Source organism: Pan troglodytes, chromosome 19 (genome assembly GCF_028858775.2).
Source record: "Pan troglodytes isolate AG18354 chromosome 19, NHGRI_mPanTro3-v2.0_pri, whole genome shotgun sequence".
NCBI lineage: Eukaryota > Metazoa > Chordata > Mammalia > Primates > Hominidae > Pan > Pan troglodytes.
In genome coordinates, this window is record NC_072417.2 from 73,043,602 (window position 1) to 73,067,984 (window position 24,383).

At 39.4% G+C, this 24,383-nt stretch overlaps 1 protein-coding gene across 15 annotated transcripts in view; it reads left to right on the forward strand.

The window, feature by feature from the left end:
• RPS6KB1 (ribosomal protein S6 kinase B1) overlaps positions 1-22,655 on the forward strand; it is a 54,051-nt gene extending 31,396 nt beyond the window's left edge. For 3 of the 15 annotated variants that reach the window (XM_001139182.8, XM_003315666.7, XM_054670523.2), the window contains 11 exons: positions 1,630-1,777; positions 5,309-5,366; positions 6,814-6,914; positions 9,368-9,458; positions 9,632-9,722; positions 10,390-10,497; positions 11,413-11,475; positions 11,662-11,739; positions 16,009-16,116; positions 20,598-20,710; positions 21,743-22,655. In XM_001139182.8, the coding sequence (XP_001139182.1) occupies positions 1,630-1,777; positions 5,309-5,366; positions 6,814-6,914; positions 9,368-9,458; positions 9,632-9,722; positions 10,390-10,497; positions 11,413-11,475; positions 11,662-11,739; positions 16,009-16,116; positions 20,598-20,710; positions 21,743-21,980 (1,197 nt within the window). In that variant the 3' untranslated portion in view covers positions 21,981-22,655. Of the gene's footprint in view, positions 1-1,629; positions 1,778-5,308; positions 5,367-5,549; positions 5,625-5,991; positions 6,245-6,813; positions 6,915-9,367; positions 9,459-9,631; positions 9,727-10,389; positions 10,498-11,412; positions 11,476-11,661; positions 11,740-12,780; positions 12,978-16,008; positions 16,117-20,597; positions 20,711-21,742 lie in introns of those variants that run through there. The other 12 variants (XR_010153054.1, XR_010153051.1, XR_010153050.1 and 9 more) reach the window with 12 other exon arrangements.
• Positions 22,656-24,383: the final 1,728 nt, after the last annotated feature.

Sequence of the window (24,383 nt, forward strand, 5' to 3'; positions counted from 1 at the left end):
TTTTTCTTATTTTTATTTTATTTATTTATTTATTTTTTTTTTTTTTGAGACGGAGTCTCACTTTGTCACCCAGGCTGGAGTGCAGTGGCGTGATCTCGGCTCACTGCAAGCTCCGCCTCCCAGGTTCATGCCATTCTCCCGCCTCAGCCTCCCAAGTAGCTTGGACTACAAGCACCTGCACCACGCCCGACTAATTTTTTTTTGTATTTTTAGTAGAGATGGCATTTCACCGTGTTAGCCAGGATGGTCTTGATCTCCTAACCTCATTATCCGCCCTCCTCGGCCTCCCAAAGTGCTGGGATTACAGGCGTGAGCCACTGCGCCTGGCTGATTTTTCTTATTTTTATAGCTTTGTTACATGTTGTGTAGATTCCATAGGTTTTGGGCCAATATCCTATGTCTGAGCATTTAGGCTGTTGCTAGTGTTCCACTTTCACAGATAATGTTGCAACCAATTACCTGTGTATTTGCTTTCCATATTACTTATGGAGATGTGCCATCAGGGTAACTTCCTGGAACTTATACCTGGCATGTCTAAAACAGGGCATCATTTTCCCAAAACTGTTTCACTTTCTTTTGCCGATATTGAATGGCACCGTTATCTATCCTATTACTTATGCAGAAATAAAGGTATCATCATTTCTTCTCATAACTAGTTTGTCAGCAAATGCAAATTATGTATTAGCCTTTCATTTTTTTCTATCTTCATTTTTTTATAGATCTTCTTAGTTGGTTTATTATACTAGCCTCCTAACTAGTCTCATTTCTTTCCTAATACTCCCTACTGCTACTAGATGTGTCTTTCATAAAGCCAAAGGTGTGTTCATTTCACCCAGACCTTCCTTTGCCCAGACGTTCCATTTCCTGGCCTTTGCCTACTTCTCTAGCCTAATCTCTAACCACTTCTAACCATACCAAACTACTTGTAGATTTCCCAGACGTATTCTGTCCTCTTTTGCACTGGAATGCCTTTTTTTTACCTTCTACATTTCTTTCTTTTTTGTCTTTTTTTTACCCTTTTTGTGGAGAATGGGGTCACGCTTGTTACCAGGCAGATCTCGAACTCCTGGGCTCAAGCGATCCTCCTGCCTCTGCCCACCTAAGTGCTGGGATTACAGACACGAGCCACCGCGTCCAGGCCACATTTCATTTTAATAACTTTCAAGCAAGACTTTCTGCTAGGTCAGATGTAGTTCCCCTGTTTACCCTTACCATCCTGCACTTGCCTACATTGACTTGTCTTTTTTTCCCTGAGACTTTGGGCTCCTGTCGACTTTTAGACTCCTATGGACAGGGCATTCCTTCTATTCTGCTTTCTTGGCACAGCCTGGAGGATGGTAGACACTCAATGGTTTGTGAATATATGAATAAACTTGATCTGATTACAGATTTCTTTTTTAAAAAGTCTCTTTAGGTAATTCATTTACATGTTCACTGCAAAAAATCCAAACTGCACAGAGGCATATATAAAGTGAATGTTTTCCATTACCCCATCTCAGTTTCTAGTGGGAACTATGGTTAATAGTTCAATATTGGGAGGAAAAACACAAAATAGATTTTAGAATAAAATAGATTATAGAATAAAAATGTTCACTATTTTGTTCTTATAGATGATCTCTTTTCCTTTAGGCAATGATAGTAAGAAATGCTAAAGATACAGCTCATACAAAAGCAGAACGGAATATTCTGGAGGAAGTAAAGCATCCCTTCATCGTGGATTTAATTTATGCCTTTCAGACTGGTGGAAAACTCTACCTCATCCTTGAGTATCTCAGTGGTCAGTACACAGAGTTTGGTGTAATTATTTGCATTTGCTCCAGAAACTGGGTCAAAATGTTATTTTTCAATGGAAGAATACTTTTTCCCATTATGATCAAATAGTGCTTAAAATTGATGAGTACACTGAAGTACAAAATTCAGATGTTACCAAATGTTTCTATTGGCAGACAAATACGGAGGAAACTAAATATTTTTTTCCCTCATCTGTAAAATTTTATTTTAATTCCTTTGTAATCACTCACTTAACAGAAAAACGAATACCTAAGTGATGCAGAGCCATCAAATTGTACTGGGGTAAGATACTGTAATTTAAATAATTGGGAAGATTATTTAACATACTGACTATTTTTGGAATTGGGTCTTTAAACAAGAGTTTTTAGTTTAATGTAGCCTTAGTGATGGGGTATGTAGCTTATAATGGAAATCATCCACATTTGCCAGGGCCTACCACCTCGTAGGAACTTGTTGATTCCATATCATTTCTAGATCACAGGTGTCTATTTATTTATTTTTTTGAGATGGAGTTTCACACTTGTCGCACAGGCTGTAGTGCAATGGTGTGATCTTGGGTCACTGCAACCTCTGCCTCCTGGAGTTCAAGCGATTCTCCTGCCTCAGCCTCCCGAGTAGCTGGGATTACAGGCATGTGCCACCACACCTGGCTAATTTTTGTATTTTTAGTAAAGATGGGGTTTCACCATGTTGGTCAGGCTGGTCTCGAACTCCCGACTTCAGGTGATCCACCTAACTCGGCCTCCCAAAATGCTGGGATTACAGGTGTGAGCCACTGCACCCGGCCACAAGTATCTATTTCTAGCAAACACAGTTCAGTTCTCTGAGAAAGATTTTGCAGTAACGTGTAACATGGAACAGAAAGCTACAGAATGTAGCAACTGTTTTGTGACTATTGCCATTGGAAAAACTTTTTTTTTTTTTTGAAGATGGAGTTTCGCTCTTCTCTCCCAGGCTGGAGTGCAGAGGCGTGATATCGGCTCACCGCAACTTCCGCCTCCCAGGTTCAAGCGATTCTTCTGCCTCAACCTCCTAATTAGCTGGGACTACAGGCATGCGCCACCACACTTGGCTTTTTTTTGTATTTTTAGTAGAGCTGGGCTTTCACCATGTTGGCCAGGCTGGTCTTGAACTCCTGACCTCAGGTGATCTGCCCGCCTTGGCCTCCCAAAGTGCTGGGATTACAAGTGTGAGCCACTGTGCCCGCCCGGAAAAACTTTATTTTAACATAATTTCATACTTAACACAAAAAGTTTTAAGAGTAGTATAAAGAATTCCTATGCCAGGCTCAGTGGCTCATGCCTGTAATCCCAGCACTTTGGGAGGCTAAGGTGGGCGGATCATGAGGTCAGGAGTTTGAGACCAGTCTGGCCAACATAGTGAAACCCTGTCTCTACTAAAAATAGAAAAATTAGCTGGGTATGGTGGTGCGCTCCTGTAATCCCAGCTACTCGGGAGGCTGAGGCAGGAGAATCGCTTGAACCCGGGAGACGGAGGTTGTGGTGAGCTGAGATCGCGCCAGTACACTGCAACCTGGGCAACAGAGCAAGACTCAGTCTCACACACACACACAAAATAAAAGAATTCCTATATATTTCTCACCTAGATTCCCCAGATGTTACCATTTCACCACATTTATTTTGTTTTATCCTATGTATATGTATATATGTGTATACATATATACATGCATGCATACATAATTGTTTTGAACTGTTTAAGAGAGTGTTACAGACATGATTTCCCTTTACCCCTAAAATTTCAGTGTATGTTTTCTTTATTTTCTTTTCTTTTTTTTTTGAGATGGAGTCTCACTCTGTTGCCCAGACTGGAGTGCAGTGGTGCAATCTTGGGCTCACTACAACCTCTGCCTCTCGAGTAGCTGGGATTACAGGCACCCACCACCCACGCCCAGCTAATTTTTGTATTTTTAGTAGAAATGGGGTTTCACCATGTTGGCCAGGCTGGTCTCGAATTCCTGACCTCAGGTGATCCGCCCACCTTGGCCTCCCAAAGTGCTGGGATTACAGGTGTGAGCCATTGCACCCAGCCTATTCAGTGTATATTTTCTAAAATCAAGGACAGTATCTTACATAACTATACTAAAATGATCAGAAATAGGAAATTAACATTGATGCAATTATAACTCTTCTTAGTTTCCTTTAATCTGGAACATTTCCTCAGTCTTTCTTTGACTTTCATAATGTTGACATTTTTGATTAGGACAGGCCAGTTAGTTTGTAGAATGCTTTGGGTTTAGCTGATGTTTCCTTAGTATTAGATTCAGGTTATGCAATTTTGGCAGGACCATTGAAGTGACATTGTGTCCTCCTTAATGCATCAGATCAAGAGGTACATGATATTTATATCTTTGTCCCATTACTTGTGATGTTAACTTTGGTCACATGTATAAGGTGGTGTCTGCTGATTTTTTCCCTGGTGACGTTTTTGCCTTTGTAATTAATAAGTATCTTTTGAGGAGATACTTTGAGATTATTTAAATATCTTTCATCAAGCTTTCATGTTCAGTTTTGTTGGTTTTTTTTTTTTTGAGACGGAATCTCACTCTGTTGCCCAGGCTGGAGTGCAGTGGCACGATCTCAGCTCACTGCAACCTCCGCCTCCCAGGTTCAAGTGATTTTCCTGCCTCAGCCTCCCAGGTAGCTGGGATTACAGGCATGCACCACCACACCCAGCTAATTTTTTTATTTTTAATAGAGATCACCCCTGACCTCAGGTGATCTGCCCGCCTCGGCCTCCCAAAGTGCAGGGATTACAGGCGTAAGCCACTGCGCCCAGCCCACATTCAGTTTTGACATCCATTGAATCTTGCCTGCAACAATTAATTGTGATGTTTGCCAAGTACTTTTTCTTATTCCGTCACGTCGTCTTCATTTATTACTTGGGATTCTACTGTAATAAAGAACTTTCTCTTCTTCCCCCTTTAAAACATTTATGTATTCATTTATTTATGTCATTGTGGACTTAGGGATCCTAATATCATTCAATGTGATATAACCTTTTATTATCATTATTTATTTTGATACTCAAATTGTGCCATGTTTTTTTACTAGGCCACTGCCAGGTTTATTCTGTTTATTTAAGGGTTCTGAAAATACGAAATATGAGTATTCACTAAAATTAGTGAGGGTGATTTAATTGTAGACTATCATTTTTCTACCTATGGGTAAAATGTTAAAGAGTCTTTAATCAATATATATATATTTTAACCTCAGGTCTGGAATCTACAGATATTTTAAAGTTTGTAGATATAAAACCTGGAATTCCAAGCCAGTTCTAGTTTTTAAATATATGTGTGTCACAGAAGAATAAGAATGCTACTAAAAATAGAGTCCTGAGGACTTAGTTTTAAAACCTATAATTTTTAGGATCTGTTTTTCATTTTTAAGGGGCTGATGTCTTTTAATTATGGTTAGAAGGAAAGCACAAACTCTCTCATTAGAAGTGGGTTGGAAATAAATATTGTTTTATTTCTAATGTTTTTTCTTTTTCTTTACAGGAGGAGAACTATTTATGCAGTTAGAAAGAGAGGGAATATTTATGGAAGACACTGCCTGGTAAGTGAACTTTTTGTGGTTGCATAGATTCAGGTAATTACAAGCAAAGCCCCATTCCCACTATGGGCAGCCACATGATTCAGTAAATTGAGCTGGAGCCAGTCACTCACTCAGGACCTCAAGGGGGAGAAGCAGTTTTGGGACTGGGCAGCTATGGAGGTCACATCATTCCTTTGCCCTTAGGCTTGAGTGGAACGCTCTTCACACCAGTTGTTCCTAACAGAACCATTCTCATTGCGGCTTTCTTTCCTTGAATTGGTAAGCTGCCTGCCTTGGCTGTGGGTGAGTGTGGTTTCCCAGTGAACCTTTATGTGTGGAACAATGGAAATGATCAGAAATCATCCCTTTTTTTTTAGGCTTTCTATTTCTCAAGGTACAGTCTTAGGGAGGTGATAAACCTGGGCATATCATCTGTAGATTGATTATATAGTCAGGGTGGGATTTACCCTCCTATTTCTAAACATGTCATCTGCTTCAAATTAAAAATATGCACATCCTTTTGTGAAGCAACAATATTGGGTCACAATAAATCAGTTTATCCTACACATTAATTTAATAGAAAACAACACTTAAATGTTTTTTTCTACCTTGATTACCAAAACTGCATTCCATTGTTTAATTTCAGGCCTTTTCTAACAAAGAAGCTGCATTTAAGAGCCTTAGGGATGAAGTGCCCTTTTTTGGAGGAGGCTCACTGAGCCGTGTTGGAGGCTGTGTTTGTGGTCGTGCTGGCTGTGAAACTGCCTCAGTCCTCTAGGACACACCCTCTCCATCCTGGAGTAATCTGCAGGATTGCAACATTGTTATGCAGCCAGTATTGCAGTGCCTTGTGCTTTTCGAATCCAGACAGGGTTGATTCAGCCCTTTATTCTTTTGAGGTAGATAAATTTGAGTGTCACACAGTTTATAGTTGTGGGCTGGCTGGCAGGTGGGAGGGCAGATACTGTGGGCCTCAGCTGTCTATAAATATGTAGCTGTATTAAGTAAGGGATGAGTGGGCTTCTAAGGGTCAGGTTATAAGATACCTTTTGAAATCAAGATGTGATCTCTGAGAATAACAAAGTTCCTATTTCCTATGGGATTTTAAAGTTGGGTGTGGATGGGAGAAATTTGCTTGAAATGAATGGCTATTAGCTTAATTCCTACACAGACAGAACAAAACATGACCAATGGCAGTTTAGCATATTCTGGACATCTTTGCAATTTTAGCAATATATTCTAATGGCAAAATAAAGCACTTTATAGTTTCACTAAAATGAGTGAAACATAAATGTCCCCATGCCTTTTGGCAGCATCCTATGCCATCTCTTTTTCCAATACATCCCCCTACCCCACTAATTTGGTCTTTGGTGCATGTCTGTTTCTTTCAAGGAATTTTGCTCCATACATAAACTGCTTTGGATAGATTACACTCTTTTTAATTTTATTAAATCACTTTTGTTTCCAGCTTTTACTTGGCAGAAATCTCCATGGCTTTGGGGCATTTACATCAAAAGGGGATCATCTACAGAGACCTGAAGCCGGAGAATATCATGCTTAATCACCAAGGTGGAGACATACCGTAAACAATTCTATAGTAAATAATCATCTTAAAATCCTCCCACATAGGTTGTGGCCATTTTCAAAGCCCCAAACTCATCTCTCTATTTTGTATATTTCCTCCCTCAGAATTCATGGCATCATAGTGCTTGCTGATATTTTAAGTCTTTAGGTAATTACACTTGGTGAGAGTAAAAGAAGTTGAGGATAATAGTCGCTCAACTGCCTTTTTTAGTTTAATCCTTACTCTTTATAGTTTTTCATGTTTTTGGAATCTTTACATCAAATGTTGTATAATGTTTTAGACTGTAAAAGCCAGTCTAAACATTAATTTTGGCTTGTTACTTAAATTGAAAAGTGAATCTCAATTATATAAGTTGAGTTTTAATAATGAAAATATGTAAATATTGGCTGGGCGCAGTGGCTGACACCTGTAATCCCAGCACTTTGGGAGGCTAAGGTGGGTGGATCACCTGAGGTCAGGAGTTCAAGACGCCTGGCTAACATGGTGAAACCCCATCTCTACAAAAATACAAAAAAAAAAAAAATTAGCTGGGCATGATGGTGGGTGCCTGTAATCCCAGCTACTCAGGAGGCTGAGGTGGGAGAATCGCCTGAACCCAGGAGGCGAAAGTTGCAGTGAGCCAAGATCGCGACATTATACTCCAGCCTGAGTGAAAGAGCGAGACTCCGTCTCAAAAAAAAAGAAAATATGTGAATATTAGAAGCTATGCTTCTTACAGTAGGTTTTATTAATGCTGGGAAAAGGATTGAAATTGAACCAAAGTATTTGATAAAACTTTGGAAATATGATGTTTAGTAGGCATCAGGTTACTTTTTTTTTTTTTTTTTTTTTTTTGAGATGGGGGTCTCACTCTGTCATCCAGGCTAGAGTATGGTGGCATGATTACAGCTCACTGCAACCTCCGCCTCCCAGGCTCAAGTGATCCTTCCACCCCGGCCCCTCAAGTAGCTGGGGCCACTGTGGCACACCACCACGCCTGACTAATTTTTGGTATTTTTTGTAGAAATGGGGTTTCATCATGTTGCCCAGGGTGGTCTCAAACTCCTGAGCTCAATTGATCTGCCTGTCTTGGCCTCCCAAATTGCTGGGATTACAGGCATAACCCACCTTCCCCCCAGCCAGAATCAGTTTATTCTTGCTGTTTGTTTGTAACAGCAAACATAAACATCAGAGAGACTGATAATCTATACAACTATAGATATAGCACAGTGAGCCTTGACTACAACTGCATGCTGCTACAGACAGCTCAATTTATGCTAATCTGGGCTGTAGGTAGACTTGGCAATTCACTCGTACCCCAAAGGAGCAACCAGCTGACCCAGGGTATCTAGAAGGTGGTAGCAGCTGCTAATCCTTAGATGTCTACAGAATAATCCATGAGGTAGTTAATTGTTTCAAACTCTTAGAAAATGATGTATGAACAACTGAGGCTCATATAAACATTCCAGATTATACTCCTCCACCCACCTTTTTTTTTTTTTAAGGAGAAATGATATACTTAACTGAATATATCACGGGAATCAGTGTCTCTTCCTTCCTCTCATCAACACCTCCTCACTCCCCAAAACGTGGATTCTGATCTGAATTATAAGTCACAGGATAGAATAGGGGAGCGATAGAATAGTTAACTTCTTCTTTGATTTATAAGGTTGAGTGTATCAGATGGTTCTGTGAAAATAAAGGCCATACTTTTTCTGTATCAGAGTGTAGTATATATTTACATTTGAATCAATAGGTCATTGTGCCTTTTCTGTGAAATGAACCTCAAATACTAGAGTCCCTGAGATTGTTGAACCACTTGTTATGACAGTCCAGTAAAGAAAGCTAAACTTGAACTGAAATGATCTTTGTGTAAGGTGGTAAGTTTTTTACTTTCTGGATCAGTGATGATTGATTCATACTATCTAGCAATTTTCTTTCTTTCCCCTAATTGGTAGCATTGGGCAGAATTAGCTACCTTGTTATAATGAGTTTCTGAGACCATTTTAAGAACTCTTCACAGTTCACTGTGATAAAAGCTATATATTTGAAGTACTGTCTCACGCCTTTGTTTAAAAGGTACAGATTATGTTTATTGGGGTCTGTGTACTTAAACTAGACTTCATAAAACAGTTTTCCCAGGATTTTTCTTTTTCAGGATGGTAGAGGATTTTGTATATACTTAAAGCTAGAGCCTTAAACAGGTTATTTCACTTTTTTCTCTATCTTTATTTTCTCTTTACTAGATAGATTGTATCATTGGCAAAAGGTGACTTTGCCCTAGCCTTAAACAGTTAGCATCCCATTTTATGGATGGTACCTTGTTCTTGACATCTGCAAGAAAATTTGAGGCAAGAAAAGTTAAATGGAAGGATAGATTAAGGTATTATGTGACATGTTCAAACACTGCACATACTTAGAATTCTGAGAATAATCATGCTGTAATCTTTCATTGTAGGTCATGTGAAACTAACAGACTTTGGACTATGCAAAGAATCTATTCATGATGGAACAGTCACACACACATTTTGTGGAACAATAGAATACATGTGAGCTACATGTTAAACATAATTGGTTTGGGGGTAATAGCTAATTTTACCTGTTTTAAGGAATAGTATCTGTTTTCTGTACCCTCATTGACTCTGTATATTGTTTTTAAAATTCTAATTCAGATGATATGCAAATGGGTGAATTTTTAAGCATATTATTTTCCTCATTGTAGGGCCCCTGAAATCTTGATGAGAAGTGGCCACAATCGTGCTGTGGATTGGTGGAGTTTGGGAGCATTAATGTATGACATGCTGACTGGAGCAGTAGGTGCACAGTTAAAAGCTGCATGTATTATTGGTCTGTGCTGAGTCACTATAGCAAGAGACCTGTCCTGTGCTTTCTGAACATGTTACCAGTGGAGTTTTCAAAGCCCAAAGATTTGTTATTAGCAGTTTAACACTAATAATGCTGTATGATTATATGGGATCCCATACTTTCCGAAACATTTTCTTTTAAATGATCTATGTCATGGCAGGCCTGTGAAATAGATGTTGAATAGATAATGCCCTTATTTTATAAATGGAGAAATTGAAGCATAAAATCACATAGCTCACTTATCACACAGAAAGTTAATGGTGGAAACACAGGCTTCCTTCCAGGACACTGCTACTTCCTCTGTCCTGTTGCTTAAAAACTGCACGTCTGCCGGCCACAGTGGTGCATGCCTGTAGCCTAAGCTACTCAGGAGGCTGAGGTGGGAGGATCATTTGAGCTAAGGATTATTAATAGAATCTAGCCTTGACAACATAGTGAGACCCTGTCTCTAAAACAAAATAAAGGTCTTTAGCAGTTAGCCCATTTCACAGCATACATTTCTGATCTCCATGTATAACTAATTTAGGAAATGGATAATATTATTTAAAATTTGTTTCTTATATGCTAATATTTTTCTCTCCCTGCTAACATTTTTCACTTGTCTTCTACTCTTAGCCCCCATTCACTGGGGAGAATAGAAAGAAAACAATTGACAAAATCCTCAAATGTAAACTCAATTTGCCTCCCTACCTCACACAAGAAGCCAGAGATCTGCTTAAAAAGGTAAGGTTCTTAAATGGTCACTGACACTACAAGATTCAATGACTAGGATTTAACTAGATAGAATTTAATGTATATTTTGAATAAAGAGTCATATATAAATATTGAACAAAAAAAGTCTTCAATTTTTGAAGGTGAAGTACAGATTTGTTTAAAGACTTTCTTTTCATATTCTTTTTTTAAATTCTTTTTTTTTTTGAGACAGGGTCTTGCTCTGTCACCCAGGCTAGAGTGCAGTGGTGCGATCTTGGCTCACTGCAACCTCAGTCTCCCAGGTTCAAGCGATTCTTCTGCCTCAGCCTCTCAAGTAGCTGGGATTACAGGCACTCGCCACCACGCCCGGCTAATTTTTGTATTTTTAGTAGAGACAGGGTTTCACCGTGTTGGTCAGTCTGGTCTGGAACTCCTGACCTCAGGTGATCCACCTGCCCTGGCCTCCCAAAGTGCTAAGTGCTGGGATTACAGACCCTTAAACAATATTAAGTAGTAATTAGTAAACTATATTTTCTTTTCTTTTCTTTTCTTTTTTTTCTGAGATGGAGTCTTGCTCTGTCGTCCAGGCTGGAGTGCAATGGCATGATCTTGGCTCACTGCAACCTCCATCTCCCAGGTTCAAGTGATTCTCCTGCCTCAGTCTCCCTAGTAGCTGGGATTACAGGTGTTCACCACCACGCCAGGCTAATTTTTGTATTTTTAGTAGAGAAGGGGTTTCACCATGTTGGCCAACCTCGAACTCCCAACCTCAGGTGATCCACCTGCCTCAGCCTCCCAAAGTGCTGGGATTACAGGCATGAGCCACTGTGCCTGGCCAATAAACTATATTTTCTCAAGCCAAAGTAGACAAGCAAAGTCTAAAAAGGAAAAAAAAAATCAGTTTGACTAAGGTTCTTTATCCAAGCTTTTTTTTCCTCTTTAAAGCTGCTGAAAAGAAATGCTGCTTCTCGTCTGGGAGCTGGTCCTGGGGACGCTGGAGAAGTTCAAGTAGGGATTGGCATCTTTGGTGTTTTGTGGGGAAGATAATGCTAGTTTTATGTATTTCTGAGGGTTATATGTAGTTGCTTATAAGTTTAGCTTATTTTGTGACTTGTAACTTCAAAAAGGTGATTAATTTATCAATCCAGCAAAGTCTAGTCCCCTCAACTTTTCTTCCTGCTTTTTTTTTCCTAGGCTCATCCATTCTTTAGACACATTAACTGGGAAGAACTTCTGGCTCGAAAGGTGGAGCCCCCCTTTAAACCTCTGTTGGTAAGTATACATGAAAGTGTATAACTGGGTGCAGTGGCTCACGCCTGTAATCCCCAAACTTTAAAGGGCCAAGGTGGGAGGATTGTTTGAGGCCAGGAGTTCAAGACCAGCATGGGCAACATAACAAGACTCCATATCTACAAAACATTTAAAAGTTAGCTGGGTGTGGCGGCTTGTGCCTGTAAGTCCCAGCTACTTGCAAGGCTGAGGCAGGAGGATCGCTTGATATTTTTTTAGAATAAGAAAAATCTCAGAGCAGACAGAAACATTATTTTTATTAGCAGTTCAAAGATCTCTGGTCTATCCTCTCCAGCATCTTTATTTTATTTTATTTTATTTTGAGATGGGGTCTCACTCTGTCACCCAGGATGGAGTGCAGTAGCACGATCACAGTTCAATGCAGCCTTGACCTCCCCAGGCTCAGGTGATTCTCCCACCTCAGCTTCCCAAATAGCTGTGACTACAGACACGTGTCACCATGCCTAGCTAATTTTTTTGTATTTTTTATAGAAATAGGGTTTTGCCATGTCACCCAGACTGGTCTTGAACTCCTGGGCTCAAGTGATCCACCCACCTCAGCCTCTCAAAGTGCTGGGATTACAGGTGTGAGCTTCTGCACCCAGCCAAGCATCTTTTATTTTTGTACTATCTTGTAAAGAACTAAACCCAGTGGCAATTGACTGTATTAGCTATTTTTAAGTCAGTTACCTAAGACAAATATTTCAGGTAGTTGGGACTTTCCTTTTTTTGGTTTGTTTTATTTTGCTTAATTTAACCATTTTAAATATGATTCTCTGGGAATTTTTTCTTCAAAGTATAGAATATGTGTGCATTCGTTTGCTAGGCTTGCTGCAACAAAGTACCACAAACCGGGTGGCTTAGACAACAGAAATTTATTATCTCATAGATCTGGAGACTAGAAGTTCTAGATCACATTGTTAGAGTTGGTTTCTTTGACTACTGTGAGAAACTGTATGTTCCATGCCTCTCCCCTGGCTTCTGGTGGTTTGCTGGTAATCTTTGTCATTCTTTGGCTTGTAGGTGCATCACCCGGATCTCTGCCTTCATGTTCACATGGTGTTCTACCTGTGTGCATATCTGTGGCCAAATTTCCCCTTTTTCTAAGGATACCAGGCATATTGGATTAGGGCTCCTCTCTACTCCAGTAGGACCTCATCTTCACTCATTACATCTGCAATAACCCTTTCCAAATAAGGTCACATTCTGAGGAACTAGAGGTTAGAATTTCAACGTACGAAATTTTTTGGGGGTGGGTAAGGCACACGATTCAACCCATAACAATATGTTTGTGAGTAAATCAGTTAGTGTGTTAGTTATTGTCCTTCTCCCACCTCAGAATCTGAGAAAATACAGTTTCTTTTTCCATTCCTTAGGATGTAGTTGGAGAAGGAGGAGGATGATGATGGTGATTATTTTTTGGTCATGGAGCATAATGTCCCCACTTTAAAAAACAACAAACAATTGTAAGGAAGATAACTGTCATATACCTACTGCCCAGCTTAAAAAATGATTAGGTCATCTTGTTTAAACATAACTGCCATCCCATCATCACACCTCAGAAGTTGACAGTTTCCTTAGTTTTTTTTTTTTTTCCTTTTTCTTTTCTTTCTTTTTTTTTGAGATAGGGTCTTTCTCTGTTGCCCAGGCTGGAGTGCAGTGGCATGATAGTGGCTCATGGCAGCCTCAACCTCCCAGGCTCAAGGGCTCCTCCCGTATAGCTGGGGCCCTAGGGATGCATCACCACATCCAGCTAATTTTTAAATTTTTTCTAGAGATGAGGTCTCCCTGTGTTGCCCCACCTAATTTTTTTTTTTTGTTGTTGTTTTTCCATTTTTTTTTTCTCCTGTTTGTAAGGATTTAATCAAGGTCTGTATATAGTTTGGTTACTATGTCTCTTAGGTCTCTTTTCATTTATAGATTCCCCTTGTGATTTATTGAAGAAACTGGGTCATTTGTCCTGTAGAATTCTCAAATTTTGATTTTGCTGATGTTATCCCCATAGTTTCATTGACCATGTTCATCTGTTCTCTGAATTTCCAAAAACTGGTAGTTAAATTTAGGTGGTTGATCTAATTCAGATTAAACTCTCAGTATTGCATGCTTTGATCAGGAGGCATAATGTGTAGTTTGTGTGTGTGTGTGTGTGTGTGTGTGTGTGTGTGTGTGTGTGTTTAAGTGATGTTAGTGGTCACTGATCATTGCCTATGTCAGCATTTCACTACCAGGGTAATTTGGCAATGTCTGGAGATACACTGATTGTCACAGGTTGGGGGAGGGAATGCTATAGGTACCTTCAGGAGTAAGAGTCAGCACAGCACAGCCCCCTACAGCTAAGCATTAATAGGCCTAAAATGTCAGTAGCACTGAGATTGAGAAACTCTGGCCTACTTTTATAATTTCATCAGGTGTTTGTGAAATGGTCTTATTCTAACTGTTATTTCTTCTTTCTTTGTTAGCTGGAATTCTTTCATAAAGAGAAACTCTTTGATCAGTTAGTTACCCAAGGTATAGTTCATACAGTAAAGGCAGGATGTATGTTTGATTCTTTCCTAGTTTTCAAAATAATGAATTAGTTCCCTAGCATCTTCCAGAATTGACCAATGAACTTTGTGTGTGTGTTTTTTTTTCTTTTTTAGTATATTATGAATTTACATGTTTTAACACATTTGTGTTTCATTTCATCGCAGTTATTTTTATTTTATTTTTATTTATTCATTTATTGTTTTGAGGCAGGGTCTTACTCTGTCACCCAAGCTGTAGTGCAGTGGTATAATCGCTGTCCACTGCAGCCTTGACTTCCCGGCCTCCAGCAATCCTCCCACCTCACCCTCTTGAGTAGCTGGGACCACAGGTACACCGCCATGCCCAGCTAATTTTTGTGTTTCTGGTAGAGACGGGGTTTTGCCGTGTTCACCAGGCTGGTCTTCAACTCCTGAGCTCAAAAGCAATCCACCTGCCTCTGCCTCCCAAAGTGTTGGGATGATAGGCATGAGCCACCGCACCTAGCAGTTATTTTTATTGGTGCTCAATTTTTCCCTTCGTTGAATGCTGGGTGCAGTGAATGCTGGGTGCATCTTCATGTTGGTTTCTGAGTCCTTTTGACATGACCACATGGTCTGGTGTTGTACGAGAGAGCAAAATAAGGAAACTGGTGTTCTATGCTTATCTTGTACATTTTCCCCACACTTGGAATCAGCCATTCCTCCAGGGAGTGCAGGTTCACAGTCTGGGCTCTAAGAGAATTATAAGGTCAATGTGGTCATCTTTTAGTATTAAGTCAGATATTCTAAATTATTATTTACTTCCTACATTTGGCCCAAGAGTCTAACCAGATATTTTGGGAAAGAGAGAAGGAATTAAATAAATAAATCTCATGGTTAGAACTGAAGTGATAACTATACTTTCACAAGGAAATATAACTTATAAACCATGCAGAATAGAAAATTATTTTTGTTCCTTTAGATTTCTAAAGGAATGAAATAAGCTGTGGGAAGAAACTTTAACTGGAACATCTTACCAGTGTTATTCATGTTTTAACTCTGCTTCAGTAGTTTTTCAGGTTTATTACAAACCTGCAGTAGCCAACTGAACTAATTATCTCTAAACAGGGATTTAGCCAGTGGACTAGGCACACTGAAGCTTTGTGAGAGGGGAAATTGATATTAACATTTTTTCCAGCTTGTTTTGAGCTCGATATATTCACTTTTTTTTTTAATTGAGACAGACTCTCGCACTGTCATCTGGGCTGGTGTGCAGTGGCACGATCTCTGCTTGCTGCAACCTGTGCCTCCCGGGTTCAAGCAATTCTCCTGCCTCATCCTCCTGAGTAGCTAGGATTACAGGCACATGCCACCATGCCTGGCTAATTTTTTGTATTTTTAGTAGAGATGGGGTTTCACTATTTTGGCCAGGCTGGTCTCGAACTCCTGACCTCATGATCCGCCTGCTTCAGCCTCCCAAAGTGCTGGGATTACAGACGTGAGCCACCATGCCCAGTCGATATATTCACATTTTTAATAGGAATAACTGTATACTAAAATCTATTTTAGTGCATGTTTAAGATTTGAAGATGTAATTTGACTCAGTACTTTCCACCTACATTTTTTTCTTCATTCTGTGCCTGCTAAGACTATTCTAATACTTTATTATAGTTAACCCCCGTGAAAAGAGCTCCCAGAGCTTACAGTGCATTTGATTGATGTAACATGGACTATTTATTATTTTCTAAATTATTTTGTTTGTATAAAGCAATCTGAAGAGGATGTAAGTCAGTTTGATTCCAAGTTTACACGTCAGACACCTGTCGACAGCCCAGATGACTCAACTCTCAGTGAAAGTGCCAATCAGGTCTTTCTGGTAAGTGAAAGAATTTCCATGTAGTCATGGGAAATTTTAGTGTGAGGATGGGCTCTTCAAAGAAAATTCAGTTTGCTTGCTTTGCAGTTCATGTAGGTAACCTGGCCCACTTTTTTTTTTTTTTTTTTAAATAAGCCATGCCTTTATAACTTATTGATACCTACAAAATTTATTTTCATAATCCAACATTTTATTTTAGCAATTAGAGTGGGAATGTACAAATCTTTGGAAAGTATGATTCCCTTTTTTTTTTAGGCCACAGACTTAAAATGATGTTTGGCTTAGCATCTCAACCAAAAATTAGTCATAGCAGTCGGGGAGAAAAACCTCACTGACTACATGTATTTTATTCCTGAAACAGCTATAGATTTTTGGTACTTTTTTTTTTTTTTTTTTTTTTTTTGAGACAGGGTCTCACCTTGTAACCTAGGCTGGGTGTAGTGTAGTGGTGTGATCACAGTTCACTGCAGCCTTGACCTCCCAGGCTCAAGTGATCCACCCATTTCAGCCTTGTGAGTACCTGGACCACAGGTGTGTGCCACATGCAGCTAATTTTTTATTTTTTTGTAGAGACAGAGTCTCACTATTTTACTCCTGGACTCAAGCTATCTTCCTGCCTTGGCTTCCCAAAGTGCCAGAATTATAGGCATCAGCCATCGTTCCTGGCCCTATTTTTGGTACTCTTAACATAAGTAGGGGATTTTTTTTTTTTTTTGAGATGGAGTCTTGCTCTGTCACCAGGTTGGAGTGCAGTGGCGCGATCTCAGCTCACTGCAACTTCTGCCTCCTGGGTTCGAGTGATTCTCCTGCCTCAGCCTCCCGAGTAGCTGGGACTATAGGCGTGCGCCACCACGCCCAGTTAATTTTTGTATTTTTAGTAGAGACAGGGTTTCACCATGTTGGCCAGGATGGTCTCGATTTCTTTTTTTTTTTTTTTTTTTTTTTTTGAGAAGGAGTCTCGCTCTGTCGCCCAGGTTGGAGTGCAGTGGCGCAATCTCGGCTCACTGCAAGCTCCACCTCCCGGGTTCACACCATCCTCCTGCCTCAGCCTCCTGAGTAGCTGGGACTACAGGCGCCCGCCACCACGCCAGGCTAATTTTTTGTATTTGTAGTAGAGACGGGGTTTCATCGTGTTAGCCAGGATAGTTTTGATCTCTTGACCTCGTGATCCGCCCGCCTTGGCCTCCCAAAGTGCTGGGATTACAGGCGTAAGCCACCACACCCAGTCGATGGTCTCGATTTCTTGACCTCGTGATCCACCCGCCTTGGCCTCCCAAAGTGTTGGGAATACAGGCATGAGCCACCGTGCCAGGCCAAGTAGGGGATTTTTTTAACATTAATTGTAAATATTTGACATCAAAACATATTGGTTCATATGTAATAGTGAATTCTCATTGTAGAAATGTCTGTATAGATTTATAGCTTGTGTCCTCAGAAAAGTAAAGGTTTTTGATGTTGGCCAACAGAAATGATGGATTTATATCAGAAGACCATGAATGCATACTATTTTGCTCAAATAGCACATATGCTTGTTGATTTTATTACTGTACTTAATATGTCACATGAACATCTATCTCATTTTGTATCCTTTTTTTTCTTTTGTCATTTGTTTTTGGACTACTCTAGGGAGAATAGAATATGGGGAAAATAATTGTTTGGGAGTGTTTTTTCCCTGTTTTTGAGTTCACTGGATTTGTCACTAACTTAATTCTTAAGCTTTTCTTCCCCACATTGCTCACTATGTAATACAAGTAGTGTTGTATCTTATGGGATGGGAAATAAGCTCTAAAGTTAGCATGGAGTTGGGGCATGGTCGCTTATGGCTATAACCTTGAGGTCAGGAGTTCAAGACCAGCCTGGCTAACATGGTGAAACCCCATCTCTACTAAAAGTACAAAAATTAGCCGGGTGTGGTGGCATGCACCTGTGGTACCAACTACTTGGGAGGCTGAGGCAGGAGAATCACTTGAACCCGGGAGGCAGAGGTTGCAGGAGCCAAGATTGTGCCACTGCACTCCAGCCTGAGCGATAGAGTGAGTGAGACTCCGTATCAAAAAAAAAAAAAAATTAATTAAAAAAATTAAGTTAGTATGGGATGCAAAAGTTGTGTATAGTACAGTATGGTTTTGAGTAAACAACACTGAATAGTAATAATCCTATAAATTAATATAGAGCACATAGGCAAAATATAATCTTACAGTATTACATAAGAGATAAAAGATGAGTGAGTGCATGCATGTTTTTAAATTCAAGTTTGATGTGTGCATGATCAAAGTTATGGCATCTCTGTTAGTAAAATCTTAGGTTCAGTTAGGGAAGTGGGCATGAATCACTTTAATTTTGGCATTTTTTTTTCTCTCATGTACTACAGATGTGGAATTTATACCTTTGATTTAACATAGAGACCTTTTCCTCAATTGGACATTGCAGAATTTCAACTTATGTGACAGTTTTCCCCCCACAAAATAGAAGCATTTTATTTAGCTGCCAAGAAATCCAAAGTTGTGGTGGTAAAAGTGAGATATTGAAGCTTTCATTGCCAGTTAAAGTATTGTTGAGCTTTTCACAATTACTTAAATTGGCTAATGAATAGAGCAACTCATTTGTTAGGTTGTAGCCAGAATTCTGTACATAAAATGGATCTCTTTAAACATTAATAAAAAAAAAATAGGCCAGGTGCAGTGGCTCACGCCTGTAATCCCAGCACTTTGGGAGTCTGAGGTGGGCGGATCACAAGGTCAGGAGTTCCAGACCAGCCTGGCTAATATGGTGAAAACCCATCTCTACTAAAAATACAAAAATTAGCCAGGCGTGATGGCTGTAGTCCCAGCTACTCGGGAGGCTGAGGCAGGAGAATCGCTTGAACCCGGGAGGAGGAGGTTGTAATGAGCTGAGATCACGCCCCTCACTGCACTCCAGCCTGGGCGACAGAGCTAGACTCCATCTCAAAAAAAAAAAAAAATTATATATATATATATATATATATATATACACACATACATACATACATACACACATATAGTGACATCCCACTTATCTGGATAATGTGGTTCTAGCAACCTCATTTCAACAAATATTTTAATTCCTGTTGTAAGACCCCATCACAAAATTAGAGGAAATTCAAAGATGATTAAGGCACAGCCTGTACCTCTTGGTAGTTACAGCTTTAGTCCACCAGAACGTTTGTAAAATTATTCTCTGAAGTTCACATATAACTGTCACAAATCATATGCACTTCAGAACTGCACCTCACTGTTTGGGACTTCACTCAGAGCTTTGCTGAGTCTTATTTATTGTAACACATAATGCTTACTCATAGATTTTGATAAATAGAAGATAGGTGAAGATGGTTAAAAGAATGAACATTGACAGCTAGAGAAATGACAGCTGGTAGCCTAATAGTAAGATCCAAGAGAGAACTAAAATGAACAAAACTGCATTTTTGCCTATTACAACTGAAGGTTTTTGAAATGTTGATACTTATTCATCAAGAAAACACCAAATTCTAGCTGGGCAGAGATCACACGTGCCTATATAGTCCCAGCTACTTGAGGGGCTGAGGTGGGAGAATAGCTTGGGTCCAGGAGTTTGAGGCTGCAGTGAGCTATGATATCACCACTGCACTCCAGCCTGGGCAATATAGGGATACCCCATCTCTTAAAACAAAACAAAAAACGAATTCTGTCCAATCATTGGCGTAAAACCAGAAAGATCACAAGATCTGACTTTGATGCCAAGTCAGAAAATTGTTTTTACTTTGGTCTGATTATAAGAAACTGTTTTAGGGTGATAAACTTAATTGCTTATATGCCTGTGGCTAGAAACACTAGAAGTTTCTTTACATTTCTCCTAGTATTTAACATCTTTTTTTTTTTTTTTTTTTTTAATTTTTGAGATGGAGTCTTACTCTGTTGCCCAGGCTAGAATGCAGTGGTGCGATCTCTGCTCACTGCAACCTCCACCTACCAGGTTCAAGTGATCCTCCTGCCTCAGCCTCCCAAGTAGCTGGGATTACAGGCGTGCACCACCACGCATGGTGGTGTATTTTTGTATTTTTAGTAGAGACGGTGTTTCACCACATTGGCCAGGCTGGTCTTTAACTCCTGACCTCAGGTGGTCTGCCCGCCTTGGCCTCCCAAAGTGCTGGGATGACAGGCGTGAGCCCCCGTGCCTGGGCGTATTTAACATCTTCATATGGAGCCTGAATTTTCCTGTTTTTTTTTCTATACCTGTCAGTAGGGTAGAATTTTGTTTGCTAGCATATCAGGCTCAATGGAATTCTGCTTTCTTGAAGTGTGTACCTCACGAAATGACTGGAAAGAAGTTAACGGGTCTAAAAATGAGGTTGAGGATGTGGGAGAGTGTACACATTGGTGGTTTTAGGTGTGCATCATTGTGTAGGTATGTCAGACTGAACAACCCCATTCTCTTGAGATACATGACAAAATGCCATTCTGTAGTCCACTGTTACTGTCTTTCAGGGTTTTACATATGTGGCTCCATCTGTACTTGAAAGTGTGAAAGAAAAGTTTTCCTTTGAACCAAAAATCCGATCACCTCGAAGATTTATTGGCAGCCCACGAACACCTGTCAGGTATTTCACACTCTTATTTTCACTTTTTTTTTGTTTTTAAACAACCTACAAGAGTGTTTGCTTAAGAAATTTATGCCAAGTTATATAAATGAAAGACTGTCATACTCCTTTGGTTGACATAAGCACAGCATCTATATCTTACATTGCAAAGGACTAGTCTGACTAATCTATGATGTTATATGGTTTACCTTCCCTCCCGAAAGTAAGCAGCCATACTGGCAAATGTCCTCTTTATCCATTCACTCAGCATTTATTGTGCACCAAGAGCACCAGCACTACATGCTGCATGTTATGTGTGTGTATCTATATAGTACTATAATACAGGAATTGTCCCTGTCCTGATGAAGCTTACAATTTAGTGGGAAAGTCACAATAGACAAAGGATATACAAAAATATAATTACAAGTGGTGCAAAGTGCTATAATTTAAAAGGGGAAAAAAAGAATGTACTGGTAGAGAGCAGAGGAAAAACAAGGGGGCTTCTACTCACAGTGATCAGAGAAAGGCCTCCCTGGTGTAGTAACATCTAGCAGTGAACGGAAAGAGCCAGCCCTACAAAAATAGGAGGTATAAGAATGTTGCAGGCAGAAGAACAGCAAATGCAAAAACCCTGAGGGAGGAGAAAAGTTGCCCTTTTCCTGGAAGTGAAAGGGAAATCAATGTTCCTGGAGTGTGTGGTGAGTGAGGAGAAGGGCAGAGGTTTGGAAAAGTATTTTATTTTAAATGCAATAGAAAGCTGTTTTGAGCAGGGGAGAGTAAAATGATATATATAATACGCATTTAAATGTATATATATCTCATTGAGGGTTTTGGGGGTCAGGTGTAGAGGTAAAGAGACCAGTTAGGAAATTCTAGCAGTTAATCTAGGCGGGGGAGAGATGGTTCAATTTTTGCCTTTGTGCTAATCCATGTGAAAATAAAATTAAATGAAAATAAATGTCATGTTACCCCACTCCCTTTAAATCTAAAGGAAATATGTCTTGTTGAGATGACCCTTAAGCAAATGAATGATAGCTCTTCCTTGTCTTAAAGCCCAGTCAAATTTTCTCCTGGGGATTTCTGGGGAAGAGGTGCTTCGGCCAGCACAGCAAATCCTCAGACACCTGTGGAATACCCAATGGAAACAAGTGGCATAGAGCAGATGGATGTGACAATGAGTGGGGAAGCATCGGCACCACTTCCAATACGACAGCCGAACTCTGGGCCATACAAAAAACAAGCTTTTCCCATGATCTCCAAACGGCCAGAGCACCTGCGTATGAATCTATGACAGAGCAATGCTTTTAATGAATTTAAGGCAAAAAAGGTGGAGAGGGAGATGTGTGAGCATCCTGCAAGGTGAAACAAGACTCAAAATGACAGTTTCAGAGAGTCAATGTCATTACATAGAACACTTCGGACACAGGAAAAATAAACGTGGATTTTAAAAAATCAATCAATGGTGCAAAAAAAAACTTAAAGCAAAATAGTATTGCTGAACTCTTAGGCACATCAATTAATTGATTCCTCGCGACATCTTCTCAACCTTATCAAGGATTTTCATGTTGATGACTCGAAACTGACAGTATTAAGGGTAGGATGTTGCTTCTGAATCACTGTTGAGTTCTGATTGTGTTGAAGAAGGGTTATCCTTTCATTAGGCAAAGTACAAAATTGCCTATAATACTTGCAACTAAGGACAAATTAGCATGCAAGCTTGGTCAAACTTTTTCCAGCAAAATGGAATCAAAGACAAAAGAAACTTACCAATTGATGTTTTACGTGCAAACAACCTGAATCTTTTTTTTATATAAATATATATTTTTCAAATAGATTTTTGATTCAGCTCATTATGAAAAACATCCCAAACTTTAAAATGCGAAATTATTGGTTGGTGTGAAGAAAGCCAGACAACTTCTGTTTCTTCTCTTGGTGAAATAATAAAATGCAAATGAATCATTGTTAACCACAGCTGTGGCTCGTTTGAGGGATTGGGGTGGACCTGGGGTTTATTTTCAGTAACCCAGCTGCAATACCTGTCTGTAATATGAGAAAAAAAAAATGAATCTATTTAATCATTTCTACTTGCAGTACTGCTATGTGCTAAGCTTAACTGGAAGCCTTGGAATGGGCATAAGTTGTATGTCCTACATTTCATCATTGTCCCGGGCCTGCATTGCACTGGAAAAAAAAATCGCCACCTGTTCTTACACCAGTATTTGGTTCAAGACACCAAATGTCTTCAGCCCATGGCTGAAGAACAACAGAAGAGAGTCAGGATAAAAAATACATACTGCGGTCGGCAAGGTGAGGGAGATAGGGATATCCAGGGGAAGAGGGTGTTGCTGTGGCCCACTCTCTGTCTAATCTCTTTACAGCAAATTGGTAAGATTTTCAGTTTTACTTCTTTCTACTGTTTCTGCTGTCTACCTTCCTTATATTTTTTTCCTCAACAGTTTTAAAAAGAAAAAAAGGTCTATTTTTTTTCTCCTATACTTGGGCTACATTTTTTGATTGTAAAAATATTTGATGGCCTTTTGATGAATGTCTTCCACAGTAAAGAAAACGTAGTGGCTTAATTTAGGAAACATGTTAACAGGACACTATGTTTTTGAAATTGTAACAAAATCTACATAAATGATTTACAGGTTAAAAGAATAAAAATAAAGGTAACTTTACCTTTCTTAAATATTTCCTGCCTTAAAGAGAGCATTTCCATGACTTTAGCTGGTGAAAGGGTTTAATATCTGCAGAGCTTTATAAAAATATATTTCAGTGCATACTGGTATAATAGATGATCATGCAGTTGCAGTTGAGTTGTATCACCTTTTTTGTTTGTCTTTTATAATGTCTTCAGTCTGAGTGTGCAAAGTCAATTTGTAATATTTTGCAACCCTAGGATTTTTTTAAATAGATGCTGCTTGCTATGTTTTCAAACCTTTTTGAGCCATAGGATCCAAGCCATAAAATTCTTTATGCATGTTGAATTCAGTCAGAAAAGAGCAAGGCTTTGCTTTTTGAAATTGCAACTCAAATGAGATGGGATGAAATCCTATGACAGTAAGCAAAAACAGAACCATGAAAAATGATTGGACATACACCTTTTCAATTGTGGCAATAATTGAAAGAATCGATAAAAGTTCATCTTTGGACAGAAAGCCTTTAAAAAAAAATCACTCCCTCTTCCCCCTCCTCCCTTATTGCAGCAGCCTACTGAGAACTTTGACTGTTGCTGGTAAATTAGAAGCTACAATAATAATTAAGGGCAGAAATTATACTTAAAAAGTGCAGATCCTTGTTCTTTGACAATTTGTGATGTCTGAAGAAACAGAACCCGAAAAGCTATGGTGATATGTACAGGCATTATTTCAGACTGTAAATGGCTTGTGATACTCTTGATACTTGTTTTCAAATATGTTTACTAACTGTAGTGTTGACTGCCTGACCAAATTCCAGTGAAATTTATACACCAAAATATTCCTCCTAGGTCCTATTTGCTAGTAACATGAGCACTGTGATTGGCTGGCTATAACCACCCCAGTTAAACCGTTTTCATAATTAGTAGTGCCAGCAATAGTGGCAAACACTGCAACTTTTCTGCATAAAAAGCATTAATTGCACAGCTACCATCCACACAAATACATAGTTTTTCTGACTTCACATTTATTAAGTGAAATTTATTTCCCATGCTGTG